General features: G+C 52.5%; 1 protein-coding gene across 4 annotated transcripts; it reads left to right on the top strand.

Moving 5' to 3' along the window:
• The first annotated feature begins 3,115 nt into the window (after positions 1 to 3,115).
• Positions 3,116 to 27,791, top strand: Abcb10 (ATP binding cassette subfamily B member 10). 4 transcript variants are annotated; one of them, XM_046432052.2, is made up of 13 exons: positions 3,118 to 3,690; positions 10,695 to 10,895; positions 11,846 to 12,048; positions 14,554 to 14,688; positions 15,364 to 15,510; positions 16,296 to 16,431; positions 17,957 to 18,052; positions 19,006 to 19,215; positions 21,251 to 21,330; positions 22,715 to 22,895; positions 24,992 to 25,035; positions 25,902 to 25,936; positions 26,299 to 27,791. In XM_046432052.2, the coding sequence occupies exons 1-13, from the start codon at positions 3,204 to 3,206 to the stop codon at positions 26,528 to 26,530; spliced, it is 2,187 nt and encodes a 728-aa protein (XP_046288008.1). In that variant the 5' UTR covers positions 3,118 to 3,203; the 3' UTR covers positions 26,531 to 27,791. The 4 variants fall into 4 exon arrangements, with proteins under 4 accessions (XP_058431040.1, XP_046288010.1, XP_046288008.1 ...); XM_046432056.2 differs by lacking the exon at positions 3,118 to 3,690 and adding an exon at positions 7,328 to 10,512; XM_058575057.1 differs by lacking the exon at positions 14,554 to 14,688 and having other exon boundaries at positions 3,116 to 3,690.
• Positions 27,792 to 27,808: the final 17 nt, after the last annotated feature.

Here is a 27,808-nt window from a genome sequence, read left to right on the forward strand (position 1 = left end):
TGTAAGTCAGCTAAGATGCCATGATGCAGTATTATAAGTTGGTGGCTTTAAACAGCAGTCACAGCTCAGCTGTGCTGAGCTCCCTCTGGATCCTGCTGGGGAGCCCTTCCTGGTCCCTGCAGGTCTCTAAGGATTGGCTGGTGTTGTCCTCCCTCGGCTTGCAGCTCGGTGACTCACAGCTCTGCCTTGGTCAGCCCCTGGAATTTCCCCATGTTTCTGTCTTCACACAGCTGTCTTCTTACAAGGACACTACTCTAATGTAACCTCATATTAATTTAACTAATAATGTATGTAAGGTCACATTAGAGGCACTGAGTGTTGGAACTTCAACATACATATTTGAGGGATACAAATAGGTATGCAATCCATAACAATGCTTTTTTTTTTTTTTGAGAAGTGAGAAAAAGAACTTAAAAGCACTGGGCACGGTGGCACACACCTGTAATCCTGGTGACTAAAGAGGCTGAGGCAGGAGGATGTCAAGTTTGAGGTCAGCTTCAGAAACTTAGTGAGACTTGTTCCCAAAATAAAAAATAAGAGGGACTGGGGATGCTGCTCAGTTGCACAGTGCTTGTCTAGCATGCATGAGGCTCTGGGTTTGATCCGCAGCATTTCAAAAACAAACAAACAAACAAAAAGGGCAGGGGATATAGCTCAGTGGTGGAACCCCCTGAGTTTAATTCCCAGTACCCAGCAGGGGCTGGGGGATGCAAAACACCAACAATACTGAAACCTTCCACAAACTCTGCACTGCCTACTGACACATGGCTGAGGAGTGAAGTGCACCCATAGCATTCACCATGAGAACACTGGGCAGATGAATTCCTTCAGAACAACTTCCAGAGTGCTTCTGCAGAGTGAGTTCCACACCATCATGGTACATGCCTCACTGATCCCTCTGCCAGGCACTGTCCTGCCACACAGTGAGCTTGAGTTATGGGGAAAGAAATGCATTGGGAAGGGTCAGTTGACCCAGGGTCAGGCTGCAAGTCAGGGAGCAGCTTTTGGCTTCCAGCACTCCGGTGTCCACTTGGGCTTCCACTTTGCTGAGGTGGCAGACACCTAAAAAGTCTGCCCTTGAGGTAATCCTGTCTGGGTTTCCTCAGAAGAGCTCCCTTCTGAATTCACACCTGTCAGCTGCTAAGCCTACTGACCCTGCTCCCTGAGGGTCAGATTTTGTTTGAGGTCAGCTACACCTCCACCAAATGCCCTTGTTCTGAGGTCAGGATGGGCTTTTATTCCAGCTGCTGTGCTGGGTGCTACAGCACCCACCCCTAAGCAATGTGATCCTCCCCATGCACCTGGGGCATCCTTGCCTTTTCAGAGAAACTTCCTCCACTTCCAATACTTTCTAAAAAGCTTGGACATTTTCTGTGTATTCTATGCTACTGAAGAATGCTGGCTATGTATATTATTGTGGTTGTCTGGGTAACATTTTTTTTTAAGCCTGACATTTTTGTTGGGGGATAACTGTTTTCAGATTACTTCCCCAACTAAGTTCTAGAAGTGTAACAACATGGAGAGCCTGTTTTATGAATCAGCTATTCTGGAGCTGTTCTCCCATGCACTCCAGGCCTAGTGTGTACTGGCTGAGAATGCAGGGCAGACTAGACTCCATGTTGTTGAGGGCAAGAGTCTGTGGCCAGTGCCTCATTCCCTGGCCCTCCACAGCAAGTGTTTTCTGGAAAGTGGGAAAGAGAGGAAACTTAGGTTTGGGCTGAGATGGCCACTTCCTCTCCATCTGGGAAGGTTTGAAGGTGGCAGGATGCATCATAAGATCACCTTATAAGGTCTACCCCAGAAGGCATTGCCTACTCAAAGGTCAACTTCACCTTGCAGGGGAGGACTCTGCGTCTCCCTGGGTCTGAGGGACTGGATTTCAGAGGACTATACTTCCTCCTTCACAGGAAGATGAAGCCATGACTTAATCCCTAATCCTACACTGCCTTCCTATTATTGGCCCTTCCACTTCCACCCCTTGTATCTCAGTAATCAAGCAATGAAAAAATTATTTTAATGCAAATTTTTAAAATATCAGATAACAGGGGCTGTGGCTCAGCGGAAGGGCGCTTTCCTAGCATGCTGGAGGCCCTGAGTCCGATCCTCAGCACCACATAAAAATAAACAAATGAAATAAAAATATTGTGTTCAACTACAACTAAAAAATAAACATTTAAAAAAAATATATCAGATGACAGATTACAGGTTTTTGTAAATGAAGCTTCCAGGACTGGATTGGGAGGCAAGAGATGATAAAGTGGGCTGGATCCTGCATTTGGGATTTTGAACTTTTGTTCATTATGAACGTTTTTTTTTTTTGCATTGCTCTTGATTTCTTAAAATTCTTAAAATTGCACTGAAATTTTATCTTGATTGTTGAGGTTTTTGCTTGCTTTCGTTTTGTGAGCCAACTGAAGTGAGTCCGGTGAAAATACCTAGGAGTCCACAGAACTCTGCACTGCCCCCACCCCGCCAGCGCCCACGAGAGGGCCGGATGGTTTCCCGCGGTGCCGGCGCAGATGTTCACGAAATCTCAGGAGGAGAGCGCATGGAACTTTCCCATGGTCTTCCGGCTGCTCCGTGACCCTACACCAGGTCATCCCAGTTTCATTCTGCCAGCCCTCTCCTCCACGCCTCCCCGAGCCGCGTCCTCCCGGAGGCTTCCGCGCCTCCGCCCGGACTCTGCACCACTCAGGGTGACCCGCTCGCCGCCTGCCCCTTCCCTTCGCCCCTGTCCCGCTCCGCCGCGTTCCCGCATCGGTTCCCCGCAGCTCCCCTCCCCCGCGCCGCCAGACCCCCAGGGCCGGGTGCGCCACTCCGGTGCGCTCCGCCGGTCTCCGGCCTGAGAACGCGCCCACGCCGCCCCAGAGCCACACGCGGAGGACGCGGGGGCGCGAGCGGGCTCCTTGCAGTGCGCAGGCGCGGGCGCCCAGTCTCGCGGCCGCTGCGCGGCACTGGCTGCCCGGCGGGGGCGCTCGGGGTGGCGCGGGCTGGGGCCGCCCCGGGGTGTGCCTTGCCGCCGCAGCGGCGGCGGCGGCGGCGGGGGAGGCGGGCGCGGCCTGGGGGAGCCGGCCTGATGGGGCGGGTGTCAGCGGTCGGGGAGGGGAGGGCGGCGCTGCGTCCACGCCCTGCGCTTGGGCCGGAGGGGTCCTCGGGCGCGCGGCGGGGCCGGCGGTTGAGAAGCTCCGGTCGGACGCGGCGCCATGCGTGGCCCCCTAGCCTGGCCGCTGCTGCTGCTCATGCGGCGGGCCCCACTCGCCCGCGCAGGGACATCATCGGCCCACGAGTGGACTCGAGCCGTCCGTGCATGGACCCCGGCAACCGGCACCTGGACAGCGTCGGCCCATGAGTGGACCCGGGCCGCCCGCTCGTGGACCCCTGCTGCCCGCGCGTGGACATCGTCGGCCCTCGAGTGGACCCGGGCCGCCCGCGCCCCTACTCTCCTGTCAGCGCGGCCGGGATTGCCGGGCGGCGCGGGCCTTGCGAGGGCCCCGGGGCGCTGGGCCGGGTCCCAGGGCAGCGGGCTCCAGGGCGGCCCCCCGGCGGCGGCCGGGGCTGGGACGGAGGCTGGGCGGCACGGGCCACCAGCGAGCCCCGGGGAGGACTGGCGGTCGCGCCCCGCTGTGGCCGGGCGCTCGGAAGCCCGGAAGCTGCTGGGGCTGGTGCGCCCCGAGCGCGGGAGGCTGGCAGGTAGGGAGCCGTGCCGCGAGGGGCCGCTGCGCGCGGGGTGGCCTGGCTCGCCTGGGTGCCGACGGGGCTGTGGAGACGCGCAGGTGGCCGCGCCTGTTGTAGGGCTTGCCCTGGGCTCTCCATGGGCTGGCGCGCCCAGCCACCGGCTTCGTGGGAGCATCTCCTTTGGGTCATTCTCTGAATGAATTGGGGTTTCCCTCTTTTTAAAAATTAATTCTGCCAGAAATATGTCTACTTTGCACTAGCATTTGTACCATTTTTAAAAACGTGACCGGGATTGAGCTCTTTAATCACGCAATCAGCAGTCTTTCAACAGGTGATACAAAGCTGTGCGAACCCCGATGCACCTCTTGGTTACCCTGAGTGATGATCGGTGACCACCTGGCCAGGACTCCCGGGTTGCCCTGGCAAAGAAACTGGACCTTATTCCATAGAATTGTGATCGAAGTGGTTTTTAAAAAAGAAATCAAAATGAATGATTTTAGAAACAACATGCAAATAGAGAACATTTAATTTATTATTTATTTATGGTAGTGAGATTGAACCCAGAGGTGCTCTGCTGCTAAAGTACATCCCAGCCCTTTTTATTTTTACTTTGAGATAGGGTCTCACCAAGTTGCCCAGGCTGGTATTAAACTTCTGTCCTCCTTCCTCAGCCTCCCTCCTTCCTCAGCCTCTGGAGTGGCTGGGGTTACTGCTAGGCCACTGCTTGTCTTGGAGGGATGTCTACATAGCTGGCAGGCAGAGATGGAGGGCCCTGCCCCTGTTGGGCTTCCAACTCAGTGTGAAGAGACTAAGGAGGACATCTCTATAGTTGGAGAGAAGGGCCTGTGAGGTTGTTCCTGCCACAGAATTCCTTGCTGGCAGTTCCTTGCCATGGAAAGTGCCCTCCTGGGGCCAGAGTTTGGGTTCAGGTCAGATTTGCACCAGAGGGGAGCAGGCAGGTGCCACCTCTCATCTTGGGAGTCTAAGGGATTCTTGGGGTACTTAGGTATAAAGAGAGTCATTTCATAGTTCAGTTGATGTTGTAGATTTTGATGGAAAAGATCCTTTTCCTCTTTTAGAAGAGTTTTGAGAAAAGAGGTCTCCCTGGGCTGAGCCGTCCCACAGGCTGGGGCTGGTCCATCTTCCAGTGTCCAGCTCTTAGTGTGTGGGGCTGAGGGGGAGCACCTTACATAAAGGACCAAATGACCCAGGCCCCCATGGGGCATCAGGGTGTGCCCGGTGCTCCTGTAAGTGGCTTGGGGCTTGGTGGAGACATCCAGTTTTGCTCTATTTCTGAAGCATCAGATGTCAGGGTTTTCAAGTGTCCAGTGTGCTGGGATCAACGGGGCCAGCCCTGCCTGTCCTGTAACCGCTCCTGTCACTCCCACAGTCCCCACCTGTCCTGTGCTGGCATGTTGTAAAGAGTGTCTTAGACAACCAAGGACTGCTCCTCCTCGTGGGAGCTGTTGTGGTCTGCCTTGTTGAAATGTTGAATGTGTGATTTCAGGAATAAACCTGTGGTCAGCACACCAATTTTTTTTGAACAGGGCATGTTTTATGTCCTGAGGAAATTGATGAAAAGCCCTTATTAGACCATAGGGTCCCCTCAGAAGTTGTCATAGATAACTTATCAGGGCCATCTGTGGTTGGTGTTTGGGGTTAGTGGGGATCACTATTAATTGGTAGCTGATTATCCTAAGAGCATCCCAGTGTTGGCCGTCTCTGAGTGCCACGGGTATGGAGTAATTGTATGTCTTCAAGTTGAGATGCCACAATAGCTGAGGTGACAAGAAGGAATTCCAGTGTTAATTTGTTAATTTTAGTGGGAAAATCCCTATCCAAAAATGTAGGTTTAGCTGGGGCTGAAGCTCAGTAGCAGAGTACTTAGTTGCCTAGCTCGTTCAAGGCCCTGGGCTCCATTCCAGCACCATACACACTCCCAAAAGGTAGGTTTATATTTGAGTAAAAACCCTTCCCCATGTCTCAGCAGTTTGCTCAGTGTGCTCCTGAACTGTGTGGTTCTGTTTGATGTCATCGATTTGTGCCAGGAGCTGGCACACCAGAGCCTGCCCTTAGACATGCTTGCAGATGCCTGCTAGGCAGGATTAGCTGTCTCCACTCCGCCTCAGGGGAACTGCTGTCCTCTGACTTGCTCTGCATGCTGCTGTCTCTTTCCCTTGGCAGAGAGGTGCCAGAGCCTTTTGCACTGATAACTCTTCTTCTTATCACTTTGACCACAAGGAGCCTCAGAGGGTGCGGGGCCCAGGAGGAGCAGGTGTGTGCTTCCAGATAGGAAGTGTTTCTTCAGGCCTCCTGCCTGACAGGCAGATAGGCAGGCTGGGCTCAGGATGCTGTGCTGCCAGAAGGCGCTTCCAGCCCAGAGCTCTTCCTGTGCGGCCTCAGCCCTGGGAGGCAGCCCATCTCTCCCGGGGGTGGGGGTGGGGTGGGGGACACAGTCCTGGTGGCTCTGTGGTTAGGCTGTGGACACTACCCACCCTATGTGTTCAGGTAGTGCCAGGGTGGAGAGCTCAGGGGCACTGCTCCCTGAATTACCAAGGGGCTGGGTGGTGTGAGAGGGGGCCACTGGCTGAGCTGCCCCTGCAGCAAGCACAGGGAACACAGTGGCTATGCCACTAGGCATGGGAGCCAGGGGAGGCCAGGGAGTGCTCAGGGTGCTGCTTCCTAAAGCCCGACAGGGCAGGGTCCACCCCGGATGGGGCTTGAGGACAGGGAGGGCGAGCCCTCCACATGGAGCACCCTCCAGTGCCACAGAAACCTGTTTCAGAGACAATGCTGGCCTTCCACAACAGAGCTGTGAGGTGTGTGGCTGGTGTTGAGCACAGTGTCAACACCTGTCAGGTTCTGAAAGGACAGAGAATTGTAAAACGTCAGTTACATGCAAATAATGGTTTGGATATATTGGGTCAAATTAAATGTTATTTAATTTTATCTATTTTTAAACATTATTATTATTATTATTTTGGTACCGGGAATTGAACTCAGGGGCTGTCAAACACTGAGCCACATCCCTAGCCCCCTTTTTAAAATTTTATTTAGAGACAGGGTCCCACTGAGTTGTTTAGCACCTCACCGTTGCTGAGGCTGGCTTTGAACTTGTGATCCTCCTGCCTCAACCTCTTGAGCTGCTGGGATCCCAGGCGTGCGCCACTGTGCCCAGCATTATTATTATTTTTATGGTACTGGGGTTAGAACCCAGAGCCTTGGCCCTGGCTTTATTTCTTTTCTTTTCTTTTCTTTTTTGGTGTGAGGGGTACTGGGAATTGAATTAAGGGGTGCCTTACTACTGAGCCATGTCCCCAGTCCTTTTTATTTTGAGATAGTGTTTCAATAAGTTGCTTAGGCCTCATTAAGTCACTGAGGCTGGCTTTGAACTTACAGTCCTCCTGCCTCAGCCTCCTGAGACACTGGGATCACAGGTGTGTGTCACTGCGTCTGGTGCCCTATTCCTTTTCTTAATGTAGCAACTAGAAAATTGCATTACATGGGTGGCTCCCATGGTCTGCCAGGTGGCCCCTTATTCTTGGTGGGGCAGGTCTGGCCTCTGTGAGCAGGAGCCAGTGTGGGCAGAGGCAGCGGCGCAGGGGGCGGGGGGCGGGGGGCGGCTCGGGGGCTCATCTGCATCTCCCTCCAGGAACCTGTGGAGTCTGCTGAGCCCTCTGCCCCTCTGCTGGCCCCTTGTGCCTTCCCCTCCCTCCCTGCATGCAGGGCCCCTGGCCTCCCCTCCTGTGCTCCACCATACTACCTCCTCCACAGCATGTCTCCCAACAGCCTGAAAACCAAAGCTGCTCCCTCCCCAGCTGCCTTCCCCTGTGGCCCAGGCCAGGTGGGGCCATTCCTGCACTGATGGTACCACAGGTGACAGCTGGTTTTGTTTGCTGGGACTGGCTCTGGACCACAGGCTCTCCAGACACGTCCAGTCTGTGCCTCGCAGCAACTCCATGGGGAGGTGTCATTTGTACTGCCATTTACAAAAAAAAGAAACTGAGGCACAGGGGAGTTGAGTGACCTGTGCAGGGTCAGGCAGCTCAGCCAGACGTGGGATCCTGCCAGACCTGCCTCATTCTGTCCTCCAGCCGCTTGGCCCCAAGCCCTGTTCTTCTGAGAGCTGGTGTCTGCCCTAGCAGCCTGAGTCTGCACTTGCTCCCCTCTCTTCTAAAGGGTATTTCCCTTGTCTCTGAATGCCATGCTGGGGGAGGAGGGGAGAGAGCAGCACTGAAGATGCCAGGAGATGCAGCTAAAGAGGCTGGAGCCCTGTCAGGCAGGGATGGATGGGCCGAGGGAGAGGCTTAGTCCTGGAGGAAGGGTGGGGACAAGTTTCACAAGGGCCTGAGATGCAAGTTAGATTGACTGTCAACATTAGAGACAGTGACACGCAGTGATGCCATGACCACAGGGATATAGTCAACCCAAAGCTGGAGAATCTTCACTTTACCTACATTTGACTTGTGACAGAAAGAGGCACATGGCAGTAACACATGCTGCTGTGTATTTTAAGCAGGGTGTGTGGCATGCTTCTGTGGTCCTGGCCACTTGGGAGGCTGAGGTGGGAGAATCAAATGAGCCCAGGAGATCAAGACCAGCTGGGTAGCATAGTGAGACCCGATCACCAGCCGAACACACACTCACCCTTAAGATATCTGTTCAAATGAATGACAAGCAAACCTGAGGGTGTGTGACCCTGCAGGGGGCTTGAATCCAGCCTTTCCTTCCTCTGTGTTGAGCCCCTTGATGGTGTGAGACCCCAGGGCGCTCCATTCACTGGAGTGAGAAACCAGCGTGGTGGGAGGAGACAGACCTTCGGACCTTCGCACTGCATGTGTGCTGTACTTCTGGGGGGGTTCTGTGCTGGTCTTGGGCCCTGGGACAGCTCTTCCCAGCAGGGAGCTCTCTGTACTTGCAGTCCCTCGGTGCCCCGTGGCCAGGCGCAGGGTACTTTGAAAGAAGACCTGGCCTTACATCAAGGTGAGCTGGCCTTGGCCAGTGTCACGCTAGCCAGATAAACGCACTGGTTTTTAAACCCGGCCTCACGTTCCTGGTGGGGTACAGGAGGGCTTTGGGCTGATGAGCGTTTGCTACCGCCTTTGCCAAAGGTCAATTCGCTCATTCATTCGACAGGTGTTGGTTGAAATTTCGCTTTGTGCCCATCCCTGCAGGGGTGGGGGAGAGCAGGGTGCAGGGCAGGCCAAAATCACTCCTGGACGCAGAGCAAGTCAGGCACACTTAGACGGCCAGCTGGTGGCAGACAGTGGCAGACGTGGAGACTCATGAGGAGAGGAGGAAGCAGCAGTGGGGCAGCAGAGCCTGGGGAGGGGAGGCTTGCATTCCAGGAGCTCTCTGGCTTGCACTCCCAGAGCTCTCGGGCTTGCACTCCTGGAGCTCTTAGGCTTGCACTTCCAGGCTTGCACTCCCAGAGCTCTAGGGCACACCAGCCGCTGTGGGGCCTGCACTCCGCTCTCCATGACCCCGTGACTGTGAGTGCCAGCCACCAGCCAGCACAGTCCGTCTGCCCAGTGCTGGGGCTCCTCTTCACAGGGCTCTGTCCACCTTGAGCCTGGCGGGGACTAGTGGTTCCTAGTGGGTTCCTTAAGGGTGACGTGTACACTGATCACCAAGCCAGAGGCACCTAGCGAATGGGAAGCCATGCTGTACCTACCTGCCCAGAGCTGCTCTTGGACGGAACCTGGGAGGCTGTTAGATATCACTCTTGCAGGTGTCCTGCACATGTGTAAACTTGAAAAACCAAGAAGTGAAAGACAAATGTACAGCTGTAAGGCACCAATAAGAAGTATGGGGAGAAGGACTGGACGGCACATGCGTGGGCATTTGTGTCCTAGATTTGTTTTAACCAATAGTGATCCTGGTGGAGGTTCCATTTCCATGCCTGTGAGGTTACCTTGTCCTCTTAACGACTGCACAGCATTCGTAAAATCAATGCTGCAAAGTAGATCTCATTTGTTCCCCACCAACAGAAGAGTAGGATGTTTTTATTCTTTTTACTGGTATAAGCAGTGCCTTAGTGAACACTCTTGAATCATCATCATCATCATCATCTTCTTCTTCTTCTTTTTTTTTTTTTGGTGCTGGGGATTGAACCCAGGGGTGCTTAAACATTGAGCCTCATCATAGCCCTTTTTATTTTTTGTTTTGAGACACAGTGTCACTAAGTTACCTAGGACCTCACTCAGTTACTGAGGCTGGCCTCAAGCTTGTGATTCTCCTGCCTCAGCCTCCTGAGTATCTGTGATTTCAGGTGGGCACATGGCACCCAACTGAGTCTGTTTTGACTCCCTGTGGAAGTGTGTCTGCAGGAAGTTTTCAGAGCCGGCATTGTTGGATCAAAGGCATTGTGCGTTCTCAGTCTGAGGGACTCCGGGCCAGGCTGCTCTCCATCAAGATCGTGCCAGTTGCATTCTCAGCAGTGGGAGGGGCTTGCTCCACAGCTCGTAGCTTGGCTGGCACACCACGTGCCCTTTGCCATTGCCACAGCCACAGCGGCAAGCTCTGGTGCAGGCTTCACTGCCGCCCTCCCACAGGTTCAGATGTCTGTGCTGTGTGCTCCTGATTTGATTTTGTAGTACCTCCTCTTCCCACAGGACTCTCCCCTAGTCTGTCTTCAGGAACACGAACCCGCGTGTCCTTATTACTCAGCACATGCTGAGGCCCCAGTGCCTGATTCCCTGGGATGCAATGATGTGTAACGGGTCCAGAGACTGCTTCCCAAAAGTCATTCAGAGGCCTGCAATACTAGACAGAGTCCAGCCCTGACCTGGAATCTGTCCTGTAGCTAAGAGAGAGAGGATGCCAAGGGAGAGGCAGGTGTGCACAGCTGCAGCAGAATGCCAGGGTGGGGAGAGGATGGTATCCGGGGTGCCCTGCTGGCTCTCAGCTGTCCTGGTGAGGGGTGAAAAGGAGAGCCTGGCCCCTGGGGTCGCCCTGCAGTCTGGAAGTTGGGAAGGAGCCCCAGCAGCTGCCCCACTGAGCCGCCTTCTGTCTTCCAGCCGCTGTTGGGTTTCTGGCCGTGTCCAGTGTTGTCACCATGTCTGCCCCTTTCTTCCTGGGGAAGGTCATCGATGTCATCTATGCCAGCCCCACCATGGACAGTAGTGCCAGCCTGACCGACCTCTGCCTGGGGCTGACCTGCGTGTTCCTGTGTGGTGCAGCTGCCAATGCCGTCCGCGTCTACCTCATGCAGTCTTCAGGTGGGTCTCAGGCAGCGAGTCTCCAGAGAGGCCAGGGGCCCACTGAGCCAGCCCAGCTATTCTTCTCTGCCAGCATCACATTCAGGGCCGCAGATCCCAGTCAGCCAGAAACGACGTTGGAGTTGCCGTTGCTCCAGCGCTCTCTTCTTGACTCTGTTTTGCCTAGTTGGGCTCAGCAGTAAGGGAAATGCCATGTGGGTCTTATAGGAGGTTTGAGAACAAGGCCCTTGGCTGCAGGTTGGCTTTAAGGACGGCTCCCTGCTTTCTGCTCTGTGCTATGTAGTGGCGGGGGCAGCAACTTTGCTGTATTTCTTCTGAGTAGTCTAGTTCTTAGCAGGCAGGAAAACACCCAACGCCGATGCCAGGGCACTGCCTCTAGGGCTGTTGTGCCGCTCCGTTAATAAAACACTGTGTGGATAATTCACTAGTTCTTGCACCGGAAGCTCAATGCAAAAGAGGTGCCAGGAAGGAGAAAAATTACCTTTTAAAGATCAGTGTAATCACCAGGTGTGGTGGTGCACACCTGTAAACCCAGTATCTGGGGAGGCTGAGGCAGGAGACTCACAAGTTCAAGGCCAGCCTCAGCAACGTATGAAACCCTGACTTAAAATGAAAAACTACCAACGACAGGGATGTAGCTCAGTGGTAAAGCACCTCTGGGTTCAAACTTCAGTACCAAAAAAATAAATAAGAAAAAGGGAAAGATTTAATGTACTCGAGCTTCTTCATGATACTCTCTACTCACCTCCTGTCTCCTCATCAGCAGCACTGTCCATCCTAGGAGGAAGTCAGTGACGGGCTGCGTGCAGCCATAGTGCCCTCCTGGTGATGGGCAGCACACTGAAAGCCCTCACGGGCAGCCCCACTCTAGCCCTCCTGGTGACAGGCAGCATGCTGAGAGCCCTCCAGGTGCTGGGCAGCACTCTGAGAGCCCTCCGCTTGCTCCACAGGTCAGCGCATTGTGAACAGGCTTCGAACCTCGCTGTTCTCCTCTGTTTTGAGGCAGGATGTTGCTTTCTTTGACAAGACTCGCACAGGAGAATTGATCAACCGCCTGTCCTCAGACACTGCGCTCCTGGGGCGCTCGGTGACTGAAAACCTCTCGGACGGGCTCAGGGCTGGAGCCCAGGCCTCAGTTGGCATTGGCATGATGGTAGGTGGGCTTCTCCTGAGGACCTGCTGGCTGGGTGGGCTCAGCTGGGCCAGGTCTCTGCATCCTGACAGGTGGAGGCCAGCTGTCCTGGAGGCTGCAGTGACGGGGTCTCCTCTCCCATTGGGCTCCCTGCATCTCTCCAGAAGCTCCACAGAACAGCCCCTCTCGACATTGCTAGGTTTTCTGAGCATGCGGGAGCCCTGGCAGCCCAGCAGCAGGAGGCAAGGGAGCTGGGCCTGTGGGGGTAGACCCGATTCTGCATGGTGGCAGCTGTGCTTCTGCGAGGGGCTCTGCACCCCTGGCTGTGCTGTCCTTGGTGGCTGGCTGGACCTGTCTAGTTGGCTCGCCTCACTTTCAGCCAGTGTTTGTTCTCAGACCAGCACAACGGGCCTGATGGCTGTGGCTCAAGCTGCGTCCTGACCTCAGTGTTCTGACCACGCTCAGAAAAGCGAAAGGACATAAGGCTGATGATGATGGTGTTTGTTTAACAGTGTGAATGACTGTTATCATCTTGACGTGTAATTCCTGTCACAATCACTAGTGAGGAACTGTATTTTACTTTTTTCATATTATAACTCCAAGCTCCATGTGTGTTTTCCACTTAAGTAACATCTCGATATGGGTGCAGAATTTTCCTTGGCAAGGCCTGATCCAGCTTTAGATTTCCTAAAATTTGCAAGTGAAACAATAGTTTGACATGTGGAGGGTTTGCAGGCATACTTGAAAGCTTGCCAATCACTGGAGTATTGATCTTAATCAATCCTAAGTGAAATTAGCAGTTCGGTTTTCCTGCCACACCTGCCGCAGTTCACGGGCCGAGGGCCACCTGAGGCTCTTGTTTGACGGCAGTTTCTGAATGGGCGGTATCTGAATGGGGGGCTGAGGGCATACCCTTTAACGCTTTCTCACAAGAAGAAGAGTTTTGGTCTTGTTCTGTATTCCACGTAGCATCGAGGATTGGAAGGACCTATTGCTAGCATCTACCTGCTAGATCTGATGTACAGGATGGAAAAGAGCTTTGAAGTGTCATGGTTTTATAGCTGCAGGAGAAATAGACCCCGGGAACATATGCCTTCCCACACTCAAGTGCCTTCATGGTCCTGGGGCTCAGGAGAGGGCAGTTGGGGAAGCTCTGTACTGTGAGGGAGAGTCCAGTGTAGTAGGAGTCCTGTGTGAAGGGCCTGCCCCCTTCACTGGATGCCATAGCTGAGGTCCACAAGCTTAGAGAGCAGACATGTGTTTCTTGTGGTCTGGAAGCTGCAATTCCAGGGTCAGTCTGAAGCTTCTTCCCTTGGCCTGTCAGTAACCAGCATCTTGCCATGTGCTCATAGGAGAAAGCTGCCCCTCCTGGCAAGCATGCTTCCCTGACCCAGGTCTTCCCCTGACGTCTTTGGGCCTTAGTTACTTCCTCAGGCCTCATCTCCAACCCTGGGGTTTAGGGCTCCCACACAGGAGTCTGGGGTAAAAACAAACTTCCAGCCACAGTGGTCCTCTTGTGGAGCATCACTGGGATCTGTCCTCAGCTCTGGAGGAGTGGTGGGCTTTGATCCCCCTGCACAGGGCTGGGGTCCACCCCCTGAGAGCGGATATTGCCCACACCACCCTGCCATTTCCTCCCTGTGTGAAAATGTGTACTCTGCCCTGGAAAATGCCCCTTTCTGGTGCTGGGACCCTGGTTAGGCAACAGAAGGACATTTATTAAGCCTGGATGCAGAACAAGGTGGGAGGGTGGTCTGGGCTCACCCCAGTCCTGGAGAATCCCGGGGGCCTGTGCCTCTCTACCTGGAGGACACTATCAGATGTGAGCTGCTCCCTGAGCCGAGTACCTCAGGGACCTGTGAGCATACTCGTTCCTCCTCAAGTCCTGTGTCTTGCTTGGCCCTGTGGTGGAGAGGCCTCCCAAGACCGGTGGCCCTGGACATGTGCCCCTCTTCCTCCTCATCATCCAACTCCCACGTGTGGGCCAAGCCTCTGTCTAGCACCTGGGTGCTGCTCGCTGTGTGAGCACTTGGCAGGAGTTTCCCCTGAGAGAAAAGAGCCGATTGATGGATCTGCTCATTACTTTCCCGTCAGTCCCTGGTGTTCCCTGGGACAGTTAGGAGACCTGCTTTCTGTGCAGATGGGACCTAGTGGGTTCTGTCATGTGCTGAGCAGGCACTAGTGCCCCTTCGCAGGTCACTGGATTGCAGAGTTGACAGAACACCTCTGCCATGCACAAAAAAGGTGGCATTCTCCCTGCTGGACGCCCATCTGCCCCCACTTTTGGACCCGCTGCCCTGACATGCCCGGATTGGCCTGAGCACGAGCATCTCATCTTTCTCCATTGGCTCTGTGCCACTTTACTTCTGCGTAGCACTCATGGGGTTTTATAAAGATTAAAGAGGTCTGATAAGCTCTCCCAAGACAGGCGGCCTGGCCTGGGGATAGCGCTATTAAGCCGCTTCCCTGGCACAGAGCAGAGAAGACTACAGCTCTGCCTAACGAGCACCCCCACTTTTCCCACAGTTTTTTGTCTCACCTGCCCTGGCCACTTTTGTCCTGAGTGTGGTGCCTCCGATGTCCATCCTTGCAGTGGCTTATGGGCGATACCTGAGGAACCTATCCAAAGCCACACAGGACTCTCTGGCACAAGCCACTCAGGTAATGGCCTTCCCGTGCTATGGTGTCCAGGGGAATAGGCTCGGAGCAAGGACCACAGGACACAGCTCTCCCTTTCCTCACGTCAGACCCTGCCCCAAACACAGCCTCTGCGGTCATTGCACCGCGTCACAGAGCATGTCCAGCCTGACCTGATACTGTTCCACTCTCTCATGTCTTGCTATTGCTGTCTCTGACAGGGCCAAAAAGCTAGTCATGTTCTAGTAATAGTTTCTAGACGATACTGTGCCCTCCATTAAGTCAATAAGCAAGCTCTAGAGTGCTGTGTGAAACCAGGTTTGCAAAAAATGAAAATAACTTGATATTTTCACATTATAAAGCCATGCTTGCTTATCATTGGAAAAATGTGAGAATATGAGAAAAGAGAAAAACGTGGATAATCCTGCTTCAGAATTAATACCATCAGTGTTTTGAAGTCTGTCTTTTTACCTGCATAAGCCTGTGTGTCATCTGCCTGTTCTCTGTCAATCATCTGGCTCTGTCTGTCTGATGTGCTTTTCAACAGTGGGGTGGTTTGTGTACTTGGCCCTATCCTGACCTAGCTGGGTTTCATGAGTGTCTTTCCATTGATAGTGTTTTAAATAAGAATCACATTTTGCTTCTGCTTCTGGACTCAAGTGTGCCCCTTTTCCCTGTAATGCACCTGTGTCCCTGCAGCTAGCAGAGGAGTGCATCGGAAATATCAGAACTGTGCGAGCCTTTGGCAAAGAGGTGGCTGAGGTGGAGAAATACTCTCACAGAGTGGACCATGTCATGCAGTTGGCAAGGAAGGAGGCCTTTGCTCGGGCTGGCTTTTTCGGAGCAGTAAGTGGGTCATTCTGGAAGGAATGGAAAGTCAGGTGCTAGGATTGTGAGAGATCTTTATTCTGTGGCTCTTGACACAATAGAAAATAGTTAGTCATTATCAGGAAAACAAGTAAATACCATGAGGAGAAGGTGGCCTGGGCAGGTTGGGCTGGTTCTCAGGGTGAGCCCCATCTGGGGCCCTTAGTTCCCACTTTCCCGACCTCGACCAGGGCTGGGCAGCAAGTCTGTGTTTGAACAGGGCTCTGGGTCATTGTGATACAGATGAATTTGATACCTACTAAGGATTAACCTGGATAACCTCAGAGTCTTTCAAGTGTAAGAACTCGGTTGCCATAAACCTAAATAGGACACATTTCAGTGATATGTCCAAACTGGAAAGAACTTTAGAGGTGATTTGGTGATTGCCACAGTTAACATGGAAACAGTGACCCAGAGAAGGCTGCCCTTACCGAGGCCCCACACCACCTGATGGTCTAGCAGGGCACCAGGGCCAGCACAGTGTGGAGTCACAGCATCAGATGTGTAGGTGAGCGACGGGTCCTCAGTCTTCCTTTGCAGGCGGAACAGAGTGAGTGGAATGGGAGCCTGCTGGGTGTCTCAGCACCTAGGTTTTCATGGTGATAAGATTATGGCAATACTGTTTCAGTATTTTGAATCATTGTTTTGTTTGAAATCCAGATGAAATTTTAAGTCTGAAGAAGGAAATCAGAGGCCTGGTCCCTGCTTTTAGTGTCCAAAGAGGCCCTTGGTTTTCCCTGACTCTGTGTTTTCTCCTCCCACAGACGGGACTGTCTGGGAACCTGATCGTGCTATCCGTCCTGTACAAGGGAGGACTGCTGATGGGTGCTGCCCACATGACGGTGGGCGAGCTCTCTTCCTTCCTCATGTATGCCTTCTGGGTTGGACTGAGCATTGGAGGTACATAATTTAAGTGATTTGGGGATTTATGAATTAAAAATCAGGCTTTCATCTGTACAGACATTCCTTATGATGTTATTCCAACTGGGCTTTAAAAGAAAATGCAGTCATGAGAGTAGCCAGTGGGCCCTCTGGGACATTCAGGGTCTTTGTGGGCCTCCTGCAGCTCAGCATTGCTGGGAACCCTCTATCCCTGCTGTTTAAACAGCTGCCACTGCTCACAGATGCAGGGAGGCCAGGGTGGTGCTGAACATCTGTGGACACAGAAAATACAGTCCTGTGCTGGCGATAGTTATACTACTGGCAAATCACTGGGAAATAAAGCTCCTTTTGTACAAAGCTAACCATACTCAAAATGAACAATTAAAAATATCAACTTTAGAGGTACACAGTGATGCACGCCTGTAACGCCTGTAAGGCTCAGGAGACTGAAGCAGGTGGATTGCAAGTTCAAAGCCAGCTTCATCAACTTAGGAAAACCCTGTCTCTAAACAAAATAAGTAAAAAGAGATAGGGATGTGACTTAGTGGTTGGCTCAGTGGTTAAGAGCCCCTGGGTTCAATCTAAGGTATAATGTGTGTGTGTGTGTGTGTTTGTCTTTATATATATGTTTATATATATCTCGACATATTTGCTTGACATATTATCAAGTGCATGAAACAGACTTGCTTGCTTTTGCCAAGACTCTCTCAGAGCTGGATGCCTGCTGTCCCAGCTGCTTAGATGCTGAGGCAGGAGAATCACTGGAGCCCAATCACTCAAGGCCATCCTGGGCAGTATAGGGAGACCCTGTCTCAAAAACAAAAAAGGAAGAAAAGGGAGAGAGGGTCTTTCAGGGTTTAGCTTTTGCTGTCCGTTCCTGGAAGGGGAAAAGCCTTTGTGAAGTCTGGAGTATTTTTTCTGCACCTCGCACAAGACCCCGGCCAGCCTGGCAGATGGCTGTGGGCCTTGTTTTCCTCCCAGCCTGTGGTGGAAAGGCCAGGCAAGTGACTGAGGTCTGGTTAAAAGATGCTGGTTCTGTGTTGTCAGTGGACCTGGTGTCTGACTTGAAGGTTTTGTTGTTTGAAAGCAAAGGCTTTTCTTCTGTCCTGCTCCACCACTGAACTGCACACCAATCCTTTTTTATTTTATTTTGAGGGCCATGCTAAGTTGTGCAGGCTGGCCTTGAACTTGTGATCCTCCTGCTTCAGCTTCCTGAGCAGCTGGGATGACAGACGTGGGCACCGCACCCTCCTGTGGTTCAGTTTTCAGAGTGCTTTGTGTACAGAGACTCCCTGACTGAGGGATGGGCTGTGTCCCTATAACCAACCAAAACTGGAAAACACCTAAAGTGGAAGTGCCTTCAGCACACCAGCCTCGGCTCGCTGCCCAGAAGCAAGGGGGGGGTCAGGGAATGGTGAGGACGGTTTCACCTCCTGACTCAGAAGTGACAGATCTCACCTTAAAGTGCACCTCTGCAGGGCTCCCGTGGGATGGAGCTGCGGTGTCCTTCCTGACCATGCTGATGGATGCTTCTCTTCTGCAGGTCTGAGCTCTTTCTACTCAGAGCTGATGAAGGGCCTGGGTGCCGGTGGCCGGCTCTGGGAGCTCTTGGAGAGGCAGCCCCAGATGCCTATTGACGGTGGGTGTGAAATGGGCTGCTGTCTGCTGGGGGTGAGGCAGTCTGGCTTCTTAAGTCCAGCACATTACAAGGACATGGTCCCCATGCACAGCAGGGAAAGGTTCAGGTTTCCTCTGAGAGGGGATGAGGGAAGGACAGCTGCTACAGGCCACCATCCTTAGATGTGTGGACACTGACCTCCAAGAAGGGCCACAGCCAGTTTACCAAGCAGACCTGTGAGGGGTTGGGATGGGAGGAAGGGGCCAGACCTAACATTTAAAAGACTGTATTTCTTGGCACTTGGGGTGGGGTGAAGGACCTGGTACTGAGTGGCTGGAGCCTCCTCCTTGCTCGTGGGCAGCTTCCTGCCGCCCTGGGCCTGAGCCAGCTCATAGACTCAGCAGACTTGGCAGAGGTTGTGACCACTCTTCACTCTCATGGGCTCCTAGGCACTGTGGGGTGGGCAGGTCCAGCAAGATGGTGCTCTCCAGTGTGATGGCCCTGGACACACACCCCACAAGAGGCTAAGCCCTGTCTCCCACACCAGGGCAAGTGGCACTGGCAGAGCAGACCTCTGACTCCACTGTTGTGCAACACTCCAGTCATCGAGTATTTATTCAGGGTGACATGATGCCCTGCACCAGGAGAGTAGGCTGGGAGAGGCCAGTGGGTTTACATCAGACTGCTCAGAGGCTGGATCTCACTTGCACTGCTAGCCCAGCCATGCTGGCCTCTATTACCCCATGACCACAGAAAAGCTGGACTCTTGGGCTGTGAGGTCAAATGAGCCTTTATACACGTGGTGCTATGTTTGCAGCAGGTGAGGGTGGCCGCATAGCCAGCCTTAGAGACAGGTCTGTACCTTCATTCCCCAGGAGTGCCCTCTAAGTGGCTGCAGGGGTCCCCCTATCCCCGTCCATCTTCAGACAAGTTTGGTTTTTGCCTTAAGTACCTGGGTCCCTCCTGTGTTTCAGAAGGGGTCACTCTACGTGAGAAGAGCTTCCAAGGCGCCTTGCAGTTTAAGAACGTGCACTTTGCCTACCCGGCTCGTCCAGAGGTGCCCATATTTCAGGATTTCAGCCTTTCCATCCCGGCAGGATCTGTCACAGCTCTGGTTGGCCCAAGTGGCTCTGGCAAATCCACTGTGGTCTCGCTTCTACTGCGACTGTATGACCCCCTTTCTGGTAAGTGTCGCCATGCTGTGGGCAAGGGCACCCTCCTGACTGCAGAGCTTTGGGTGCTCTACGCCAGCTGCTCCTTCCAGGCAGGACCTCCCCAAAGTGGGAGGCATCCTCAGTTTTCCAGGTTTTGTGTTCTGCCTCTTCAAGCCCAGAACTCCAACTCTCCCTGAGAGGACAAGAGTGAGGCAGGTGAGGCAGTGCTTGTAGCCAGGGGGCTCATGGGCTGCTGGGCACCCCTCACAGCATGAGGTGCTGTGCACAGGAGCCCTGGGAGCCCCAGAGACGCTCCTTCCTGGGGGTGGTTCATTGGTCATGAGAAAACACTTAGTCTGGCCATTTGGCCATCAGTGATTCATGTCCATGTGATAGCCCTGTTGAAATGTTTTGAACTAGGAGGGATTTTCGTAATGGATTTTTGGGTTTGTTGGTTTGTTTTTTGGTACCAGGGGCACTTAACCACTGAGCCACATCCCCAGCCCTTTTCTGGTTTTTTTTTTTTTTTTTATTTAGAGACAGGGTCTCACTGAGTTTCTTAGGGCTTCACTACGTTGCTGAGATTGGCTTTGAACTTGTGTTCTTCCTGTGTCGGCCTCCTGAGCTGCAGGGATTACAGGTGTACACCACCGTGCCCAGCTGTCATTCTAGTTTTAATTTTACTTTTAACTGAATTACAACATCTTTTTTTTAATACTTATTTTTTAGTTGTAGTTGGACACAATACCTTTGTTTTATTTATTTATTTTTATGTGGTTCTGAGGATCGAACCCAGGGACTCGCACACGCTAGGTGAGCTCTCTACCACTGAGCCACAACCCCAGCCCCAAATTACAACGTCCTTAAGAGCAAAAGCACATGATTTCACTTTTTTACATCCTTCCCATAGTAGATAATTAGTGTGTATCTCTTTGGATTTGGATTGAAAAAAACGGTTGTCAGCAAGTAAACGACTGTCAGTGACCAGAGTTGTGACTTCATGAAGAATTTCTCATCTAGCACTCTTGTTTAAGCCACATGCAGCTGGTGAGGTGTTGTGCACACTTGGCTTGCAGATTCTAAGCCAGGAAGCCCCATCTGCTCTGGATGGGGGACCATTCTGTTGCCTCCAGAGTTGCTGTTGGGATTCACTCTTGACATGCTGTGAAGTTCTGAGTTTAAATAATCATAGCCAGGTAGATACAAATCAAATCAAAATAAGTTGAGTCTGGTTTCTTGCAGAGCAAATAGATCAAGGTCGAGGGAGCTGTACCTGAGCCTCTTCCGTCTTCTATGGGCATAGCCCCCGTGGGTTTCCAGCTGGCCCTCAGTGTCTCAGCTCTGCTGGAGAGGAGCTGCACTCCTGGTGTTATTAGCATTCAGCCCTGAGTACCCTTAGCATGCAGAAGTAGCAGAAGTACTTCTGCTAGTGAGGACTGTGAAGTTGGCCTCTGATCAATTAAGATCTCTGCCGTGGCGTGGGTCGGATTCTCAGTGGCAGATAATAGATTCCCCTTGATTAGGTTCATGCACAGGGGATATTTTAAGGAGTAATAAAAGCTCAAAAATCACTGGCTGGGCTGACAAAGCAGATTCCAAGTTGAAGTTCCAAGGCACTCTGAGATTTTGCCTCAAAACAGGTAGAGCTTGAGGCCACTGCTGGTGCTGGCCCATCAGGTGGCTGTGGGATCTGGCACCACCATCAGCACTGCACCCCTGGGAGGGCCAGTAGTGGACCAGCTCACCTCTCCCTTGTAGCTCTCTTTTGACTCAAGGCCCTTCCCAGGGCATCTGATGGTGGGGCCTCAAGTCACCAGGAGGAGGAGCTTGGACAGGCTGAGGAAGGTGATAGGGCCTGGCTCTTCGCCCAGGCTGAGGGAGCCCTAGACTTGGCCTCCCAGAAGGCCCCTCTTGGCTCTGAAATTCACATGCTGGCTTGGGCTCCACTTGGGGAGGGTCATTAAGCCTCACAAACCTGTATTTGGAACTCTCTTACGGGCACAGTCTGTGTTCCTGTTAGCCGTTGGCTACCTGGCGCTCAGCGACTTTGTTCTCCCCCTACAAGGAGCTGTTCTTCTCGATGGCCATGACATCCGCCAGCTGAACCCAGCCTGGCTGAGATCCAAGATTGGGACCGTCAGTCAGGTGAGATGAGGCCTCTGTCCATCATTCACCCTTTGAAGCTGCTTCTGCCCCTTGCTTTTTATGGAACTTGCACCTCTCAAGAGAGAAGGACACAAATTTCTAGGTGTGTCAGGCTCATCCTATGACAGGTTTTTGCCTCATCCCAAGTGTCAACCAGTTGAAGCAGTGGCTTCATCCAGGACTGGGGCTTGTGCTTCTCTGAACACGTGTAGTCTAGAGGATGCAGGGAGACTGCAGATGCTTTCAGGGGCTTGTCCCAAGCCCCATGTCACCACCCACCATTCTCTTGCTTTGAGAGACAGGTTTTTGGAATAAGCAAGCAAAGGCCCTTTGTGAGAAGTTCAGGTTTCAGAGTTCTGGGCTGGGGCAGGTGGCGCAGTGACGGGTGCTAAGCAGAGTGTCCGCTGGGCACTGGAGAGAAGCTGCAGGCAGCCTTTCTTTAGGAACCCTTCACATGCTGCCACCCAGGAGGAGGAGGAGCCCCTCTACCCTCAGTGGGAGTCATCTGGGAGGGGATGGACAGGGGTCCTCCAGTCCTGAGGGAGGTGCTCAGGTGTATGTGGTCTGGCCCCTGTGGGCTCTTGCTGCAGGGTCTCATCTGCAGCATGGTGAGGATAGCAGGTGCTCAGATCAGGCCCCTTTGTTATCAGTTTACTGGTGATAATGGTGACAGGCCTTGCTTCCCCGAATGCTGAAGTATAACACCAGAGAAGCACACCGAGGCAAGTTTAGAGTGGAAAGTAGAAGTTTTATTAAAGGACAGCAGAAAAGACTTCTCCCGGAGGAATAAGAGGACCCAAAAGGCAGAATCTGTGGAAGGGGAAGGTCTTCCCTTTTTTATAGCTAACGTCTTCTTTCAGCTTTCCCACACTCATGTCTTTTGTTTCCCTTTATCTTGCAGTGATAGAATGCATGTGGGAAGGCCCAAAAGGTGGGAGATAGGTGGGCTAAAGGAGTAATCTGGGTAGGAAAGGCCTGGGGCAGCTTTTGATTAGCATTTCCCTCTTTGCTGGGTGCTGCTTTATAAACATTTCCTTAGGATGGGCTCCAGGCCTTGGGGACATTAACATTTCAATTTCCCCAAGTGCTGCTCTGGTTTCCTGGACTCCATTCTCTATAATGACCTCCATTTTATTTATCTTATTCATTATTAGATTTACCTAACTACACTAACTACCTATCTTTAAATCTGGCTTCACTTTCAGGGTAAGACAGGGGCATGCTGGGTGGCCGGAGCAGGAGGACGACATAGAGCCACAGCAGAGTCCGTCCTCTGTGCCGAGGGCCCATCTTGGGTCTAGTGCTGTGCAGAGTCCAAGGCACTGAGGTGCGATTGAATTCTGCCTTGGAATTTGTGACACACATGCTTTGTTCCAATTTGTAGGAGCCAGTTTTATTTTCTTGCTCTATTGCTGAGAACATCGCTTACGGTGCGGACTGCCCTTCCTCCGTGACAGCAGAGCAGGTGGAGAGGGCTGCAGAGGCCGCCAACGCTGCAGCCTTCATCCGGAAGTTCCCCCGAGCTTTCCACACGGTGGTGGGGGAGAAGGGTGTGCTGCTGTCAGGTGGGCCTGTTGTCTCCTGTTTGCCATCTCCCCCCCACCCCAACCGTGTGCTGGCCTCACAGGAGCGCCCTGCTCCCTGGCCTCAGACTGCACCACTGCAGCAGGCCAGGTCCTGTCCTCAAAGCCACGGCAGAGCCTCGCGGCCTCTGACCTCTGTGGATGGCTTCACAGTCTCCCTCTCCTAATGCCCAGAGCTGTCCCAACAGCTGCTGGGCAGTACTCAGCTCCTCAAGGTTTCTTCTCTTCTGAAATGTTTTGTGACCGGAAACTCAGAGACCTGGAGAGCAAGGCATCTGTGAGGGGCAGGTGATCCGCCCGCCCGCGGAGGCAGAGATGCTCTCCAGCAAAGCCAGCAGGGGAATTGTTCTTACTGCCCAGCTTGTGCCCTGTGGGTGAGACCAGGAGCCAAGGAACTCTCCATAAATGACTGCAGAGTAAATGATTTAGGTTTTATTCACATCACCTCCATTACGTGTTCTTCTGCTTTTTTTTTTCTTTTTTTTTTTTTTGAACAGCCCTTTTAAAATGGGAAAAGCACTCAACTGAGGGCTGTGCAAAATCAGGCGCTGGTGAAGACCTGACCTGAAGTCTTGTCTAATGGCCCCATAGCCTCCGGGCACAGCTGGCCCGTCCCAGCAGGCCCAGACCTGTCCAGCAGCCCTAGGCACATTGGCACCACAATCCAGGAGAGAAAGAGGACTTATTTTATGTTGTTTTAGGATGCAGAAGTAGGACCAGTGAGTAGAACTGAAAAATAAATAAATTTTTGGTTAAACAGAGATTTTTTTTTCCTTATTACAAATTTCCAAGAATGTCTCCTCCACAGATACTGAGCTCCCTGCTGAGAGCTCCCACTCCTCCTGGGCATGCAGCCTCAACCTAGACCAAGGCAGTTGTCCTGTCTACCTCTAAATATCTCTTTGAGCCACAGAGAACTAAAAACCAAAGTTGAGTGTACCTTGCATGACTTCTTTAACCAAAGGCAGAGGGTAAACAGATGTTTTTGGTGGGTGTTGGACATTCCAGTGTAGACTCACACCTTGCTTGGTGACAGTGACCAGCTGCCATCTCTGAAACCTGTCCTTGGCTAGTTTAAACCAGTTTGAGCTGCTGCCCAGCAGGGCGGTGTGCAGCTCGGACCCAAGCATGGGTCACCTGTTCCCGGTGGACCAGCTTCTGCATATTCTTCCTTCCATCAGGATCCTAAGCTCCACCTTATAATATAGAATAGACACCTGGCTCCAGCCCGCCTGTGTCCTGAGAGGACCCGGCACTCGGTCCTTGAGCACTGGCTGCACCCAGAATGCCTCTAAGCTCAGGTAGCCCATGGCCGGCTACTCCAGGCCCTGGACAAGGGAGGGCCATCCTGGTGTCCTCGTGTGCTAGCTTCTGTGAGGGGCCAGGTCCAGGGTACCATGGTGCCAGCTACAGGTGGTAAACTTCTGGGTGAGTCAGCCAGAAAGGAGTGCCCTTATCACAAAGCCAGTGCCACATGGGGAGGTGAGTGTCCTGAGGCTGGGGAGGAGTCCTGGAGGAAGGGAGGGGCAGGAGGTGGAAGGGCAGGGGGCCACCACAGACTCCACGTCAAGAGGAGACTACACACATGGGAGGAATGAGGACCAGTGTCAACTGGGGCAGTGGGTGCAGGTGCCCTTTATTCTGGATGGTTCTAATGCTGTCCAGAAGCCTCCCATATCTGAGCTCCTAACCCCCTGTGGGGGAGTGCGTGGGAGGAGGCAGAGCCCTCTACACTGTGTTGGTCAAGCCTAGGCTTGCACCTGCTGATCCTGAGACCTGGTCCTGCCTGTGCCTCAGTCTTTCCTCTATAAAGTGGGAGTAAGTTGGAATCCACCTCGTAGGGTAACGCACTTAGAAGACACCTACTGGGTGGGGCATCCTCAGTGCAGCTGTGATAAAAGTTGTTGCTGTTAATTCTGAGATTGATGGGAGGACAAGCTATTGTAAAAACAGGTCTCTGTTCTCCCCTCTATCCCAGCTGTGGCCAGCTGGAGAAGGTACCTCCACATGGCCACATGCCTCATCAGGAAAGCGAATTCCTAGAGTTTTTGTTAAGTCTTTTTGTTTGTTTTTGTCAGGTGGACAGAAACAGCGGATTGCAATTGCCCGGGCCCTGCTTAAGGTAAGCGTTAAGCCTCTCGACTGGGTTTGGTGCCATTTTCACTTGGACACCTTGCAGTTTGTAATTTTCCGTCTTCCTTATTTTTGATTTTTGTGTTTGGCGGGTGGGGGGGTGGGGGGTGGGTATGTGGTCGACCATTCTTGTGGAAGGTAAGCAGAGCCCCAGGGGCCATGTTCAAGTTCAACAAGGGCTTCTCAGGGCCGGGAGCTGTCGGGAGCTGTCATGACTGTGGGCTGTCGGGGAAAGCAGAGCAAGCAAGTCACATCCTCAAGAACCATCTGCACACAGTGATCCCAACTCAGGGCACCCAGCATACACTGGGCCTGCATACCCACTGCTGGTCGAGCAGTGCAGAGCTGAGATCCAGGAAACCTCAGGACCGGGAAGGGCCTCACTGGCTGCAGGTCAGAGAGCTGTCCTGGAGGACAGCCCCTGCCACAAGTTCCCCTCAGGGATACGGCGAGTTAAAGACAGCTTCACTGAAGCATAATCTCCATAGCATAAACTTCACCCATCTTGGCTGTACTTCTCAGTGACTGTTAGTAAATTTAGAGTTGGCTGAAGACAGAACCCACAATCAACTGTAGAACCCTTCATTGCCCTGGTGGTGGGCACCTCCGCTGTGCATGCCCCTCCTCTCTCCCTCCACTGACCCAGCTGGCCACTGATTTTGCCCTGTCCTCCGTACTTCTATCCTGGTAAAGTTGCCCTTGGGTGGAACCACGCCAGTGTGGTCCCTCCCTGAGCATGATGCTCCAAGGTCCACCCACACTGTGGCACATATCAAATGTGGTTCTTATTACTGAAAACTTGTATTTTCCACTAAAACCATATTTTTTCTTTTCTTTTAAATATTTTCCCTTCAGAATCCTAGAATTCTTCTCCTGGATGAAGCGACCAGGTGAGAGTGTGTGCACGTATGGGGCTGTGTTCTGCACGAGACTGTACTGAGGAGTGTCCCACTGTAGGAGGGACTCTGCACAGTGAAGTGAGGCAGTCTGGGCCAGTAATGGCAGTCAAGAGCCAGTGGGCACCCAGCTTGGGAGGGGCCCTGATCCCTGCATTGGCACCTGAACAGGGCCTTCTGCTTGGATGTCAGTGTGGTTCTAGAGGTGGGAGATCCTGCCTGCCTCCTTTCTGTCCCTGCTCCCAGCAGGGAAATTTGTGTCAGAATAGAAGTTCACCATAAGGAGGGCCAGAGTGTGGCCCTGGGGCTGTGCACCGCTGTGGCACTAAAGTCTGTGCTCCTATGATCCTGACCAGTGCGCTGGATGCCGAAAATGAGTACCTCGTGCAAGAGGCTCTGGATCGACTGATGGAGGGAAGGACAGTGTTAGTCATTGCCCACCGCCTGTCCACCATCAAGAATGCAGACGTTGTCGCTGTTCTTGACCGTGGAAAAATCACCGAACACGGGAAGCATGAAGAACTACTTTCAAGACCAGACGGGTTGTACAGAAGACTAATGAGCAAACAGAGCTTTCCCTCAGCGTGAAGAAGCAGCTCCCCATGCACTGAGCCTGGGAGGCTTTAAAGCATGGTGGCACTGCAGGAAAAACGCAGACTAATGAAATCCACAAGTCACACTTCAAGATACTTGAAATATGTCTATTTTTCCAAAGTATGTAAAAATACTGTTTTGAACCATCCCTGTTCTCAAGACCTTTTAGCAGTGTGACTTTCTAAGTGTCCCTGCACCAGGGCCTTCTCCTGGTTCTGCGCTCCCCTTCATGGACAGGAGCACAGTGTTGCCCAGCACCTCGTGCTCTTTGCCTGACCTCGCATATTCAAACTATTGTGGAGAGAGCTCTTGAAATGGAATTATAAATAAGGAGCAAGGACTCTGGACCAGCTTAGCACACATTGTCACCCAGTGTCCTCTCACTGGGTAGTAGAAGTGCCACTCGGCCTTTACGGAAGCGAAGCTGCCAGGCAGAGCGTCAGGTAGAGGAAGGGGACATCCACGCTACCTATGCCCTGGAGTTCCTGCAGTGTGATCCTGGAGTGCGACATCCAGACGTGCACAGTCTCCAACAACCTGGCACTTGGAAGCCTGACTGGTTTGAACATGGGAAGGAAGCGGTTCCTCCAACCGGAAAGCTTTGTGTTCTCTCTTCCCATGTCTGTTTCTGTGAGTACTCTTGGTGCAAGGCACAAATTGCTGGGTATCACAAGAAAGAGGGATGAACATGAACTTTACATGTCAGTTGTATGAGGCATGCATTTGAAAATTATCTGTCAAAAGCTTATAATTCCCAGAGAAACTAAAGTTTATAGTTTTTATAATACTTTTGAATTTTCATGAATATAGCTAAAATCTGAATAACATGGCTATCATTTTCAGCCATAAGATATTTGAAGAAAATTTGAAAGCCTTCCTGCTCCACAGAGCCCAGAACCTTCTGTCGTGGCACTGTCCTGAGGAGGACACCAGTGGCCCCCATTCTTGTATTTATGAGAATAGTCTTGTTCACCTGAATGACTCAGTCGCTAAAACAAAGTGACAGCCCCCGAGTTTGCCATGTTCTGATTCGTGCTGGTAACTTGCTGTTGCCTCTAGAAAAAGTGCTTTTTCTACATCGATGATGCCAAAGCCTGAGTTGCTATGCTGGTGTGGACTGGAAGCCCCTGGTGCCCAGATGGCCTCCCTCCAGATCCTCCTGGAAGAAGCAGCCCGTTTCAGTAGAGGCTTAGAGTGTTACGTTTTTTTCGACAAAAGGGAATTTAATAATGAATAAAATGATTCAGTGAATGAGTGAATGTAGTGTTATTT

The sequence above is a fragment of the Marmota monax genome, unplaced genomic scaffold (assembly GCF_021218885.2).
Source record: "Marmota monax isolate L192 unplaced genomic scaffold, Marmota_monax_Labrador192_F-V1.1 WCK01_AAM20220418_F8-fsc00071, whole genome shotgun sequence".
Taxonomy (NCBI): Eukaryota; Metazoa; Chordata; class Mammalia; order Rodentia; family Sciuridae; genus Marmota; species Marmota monax.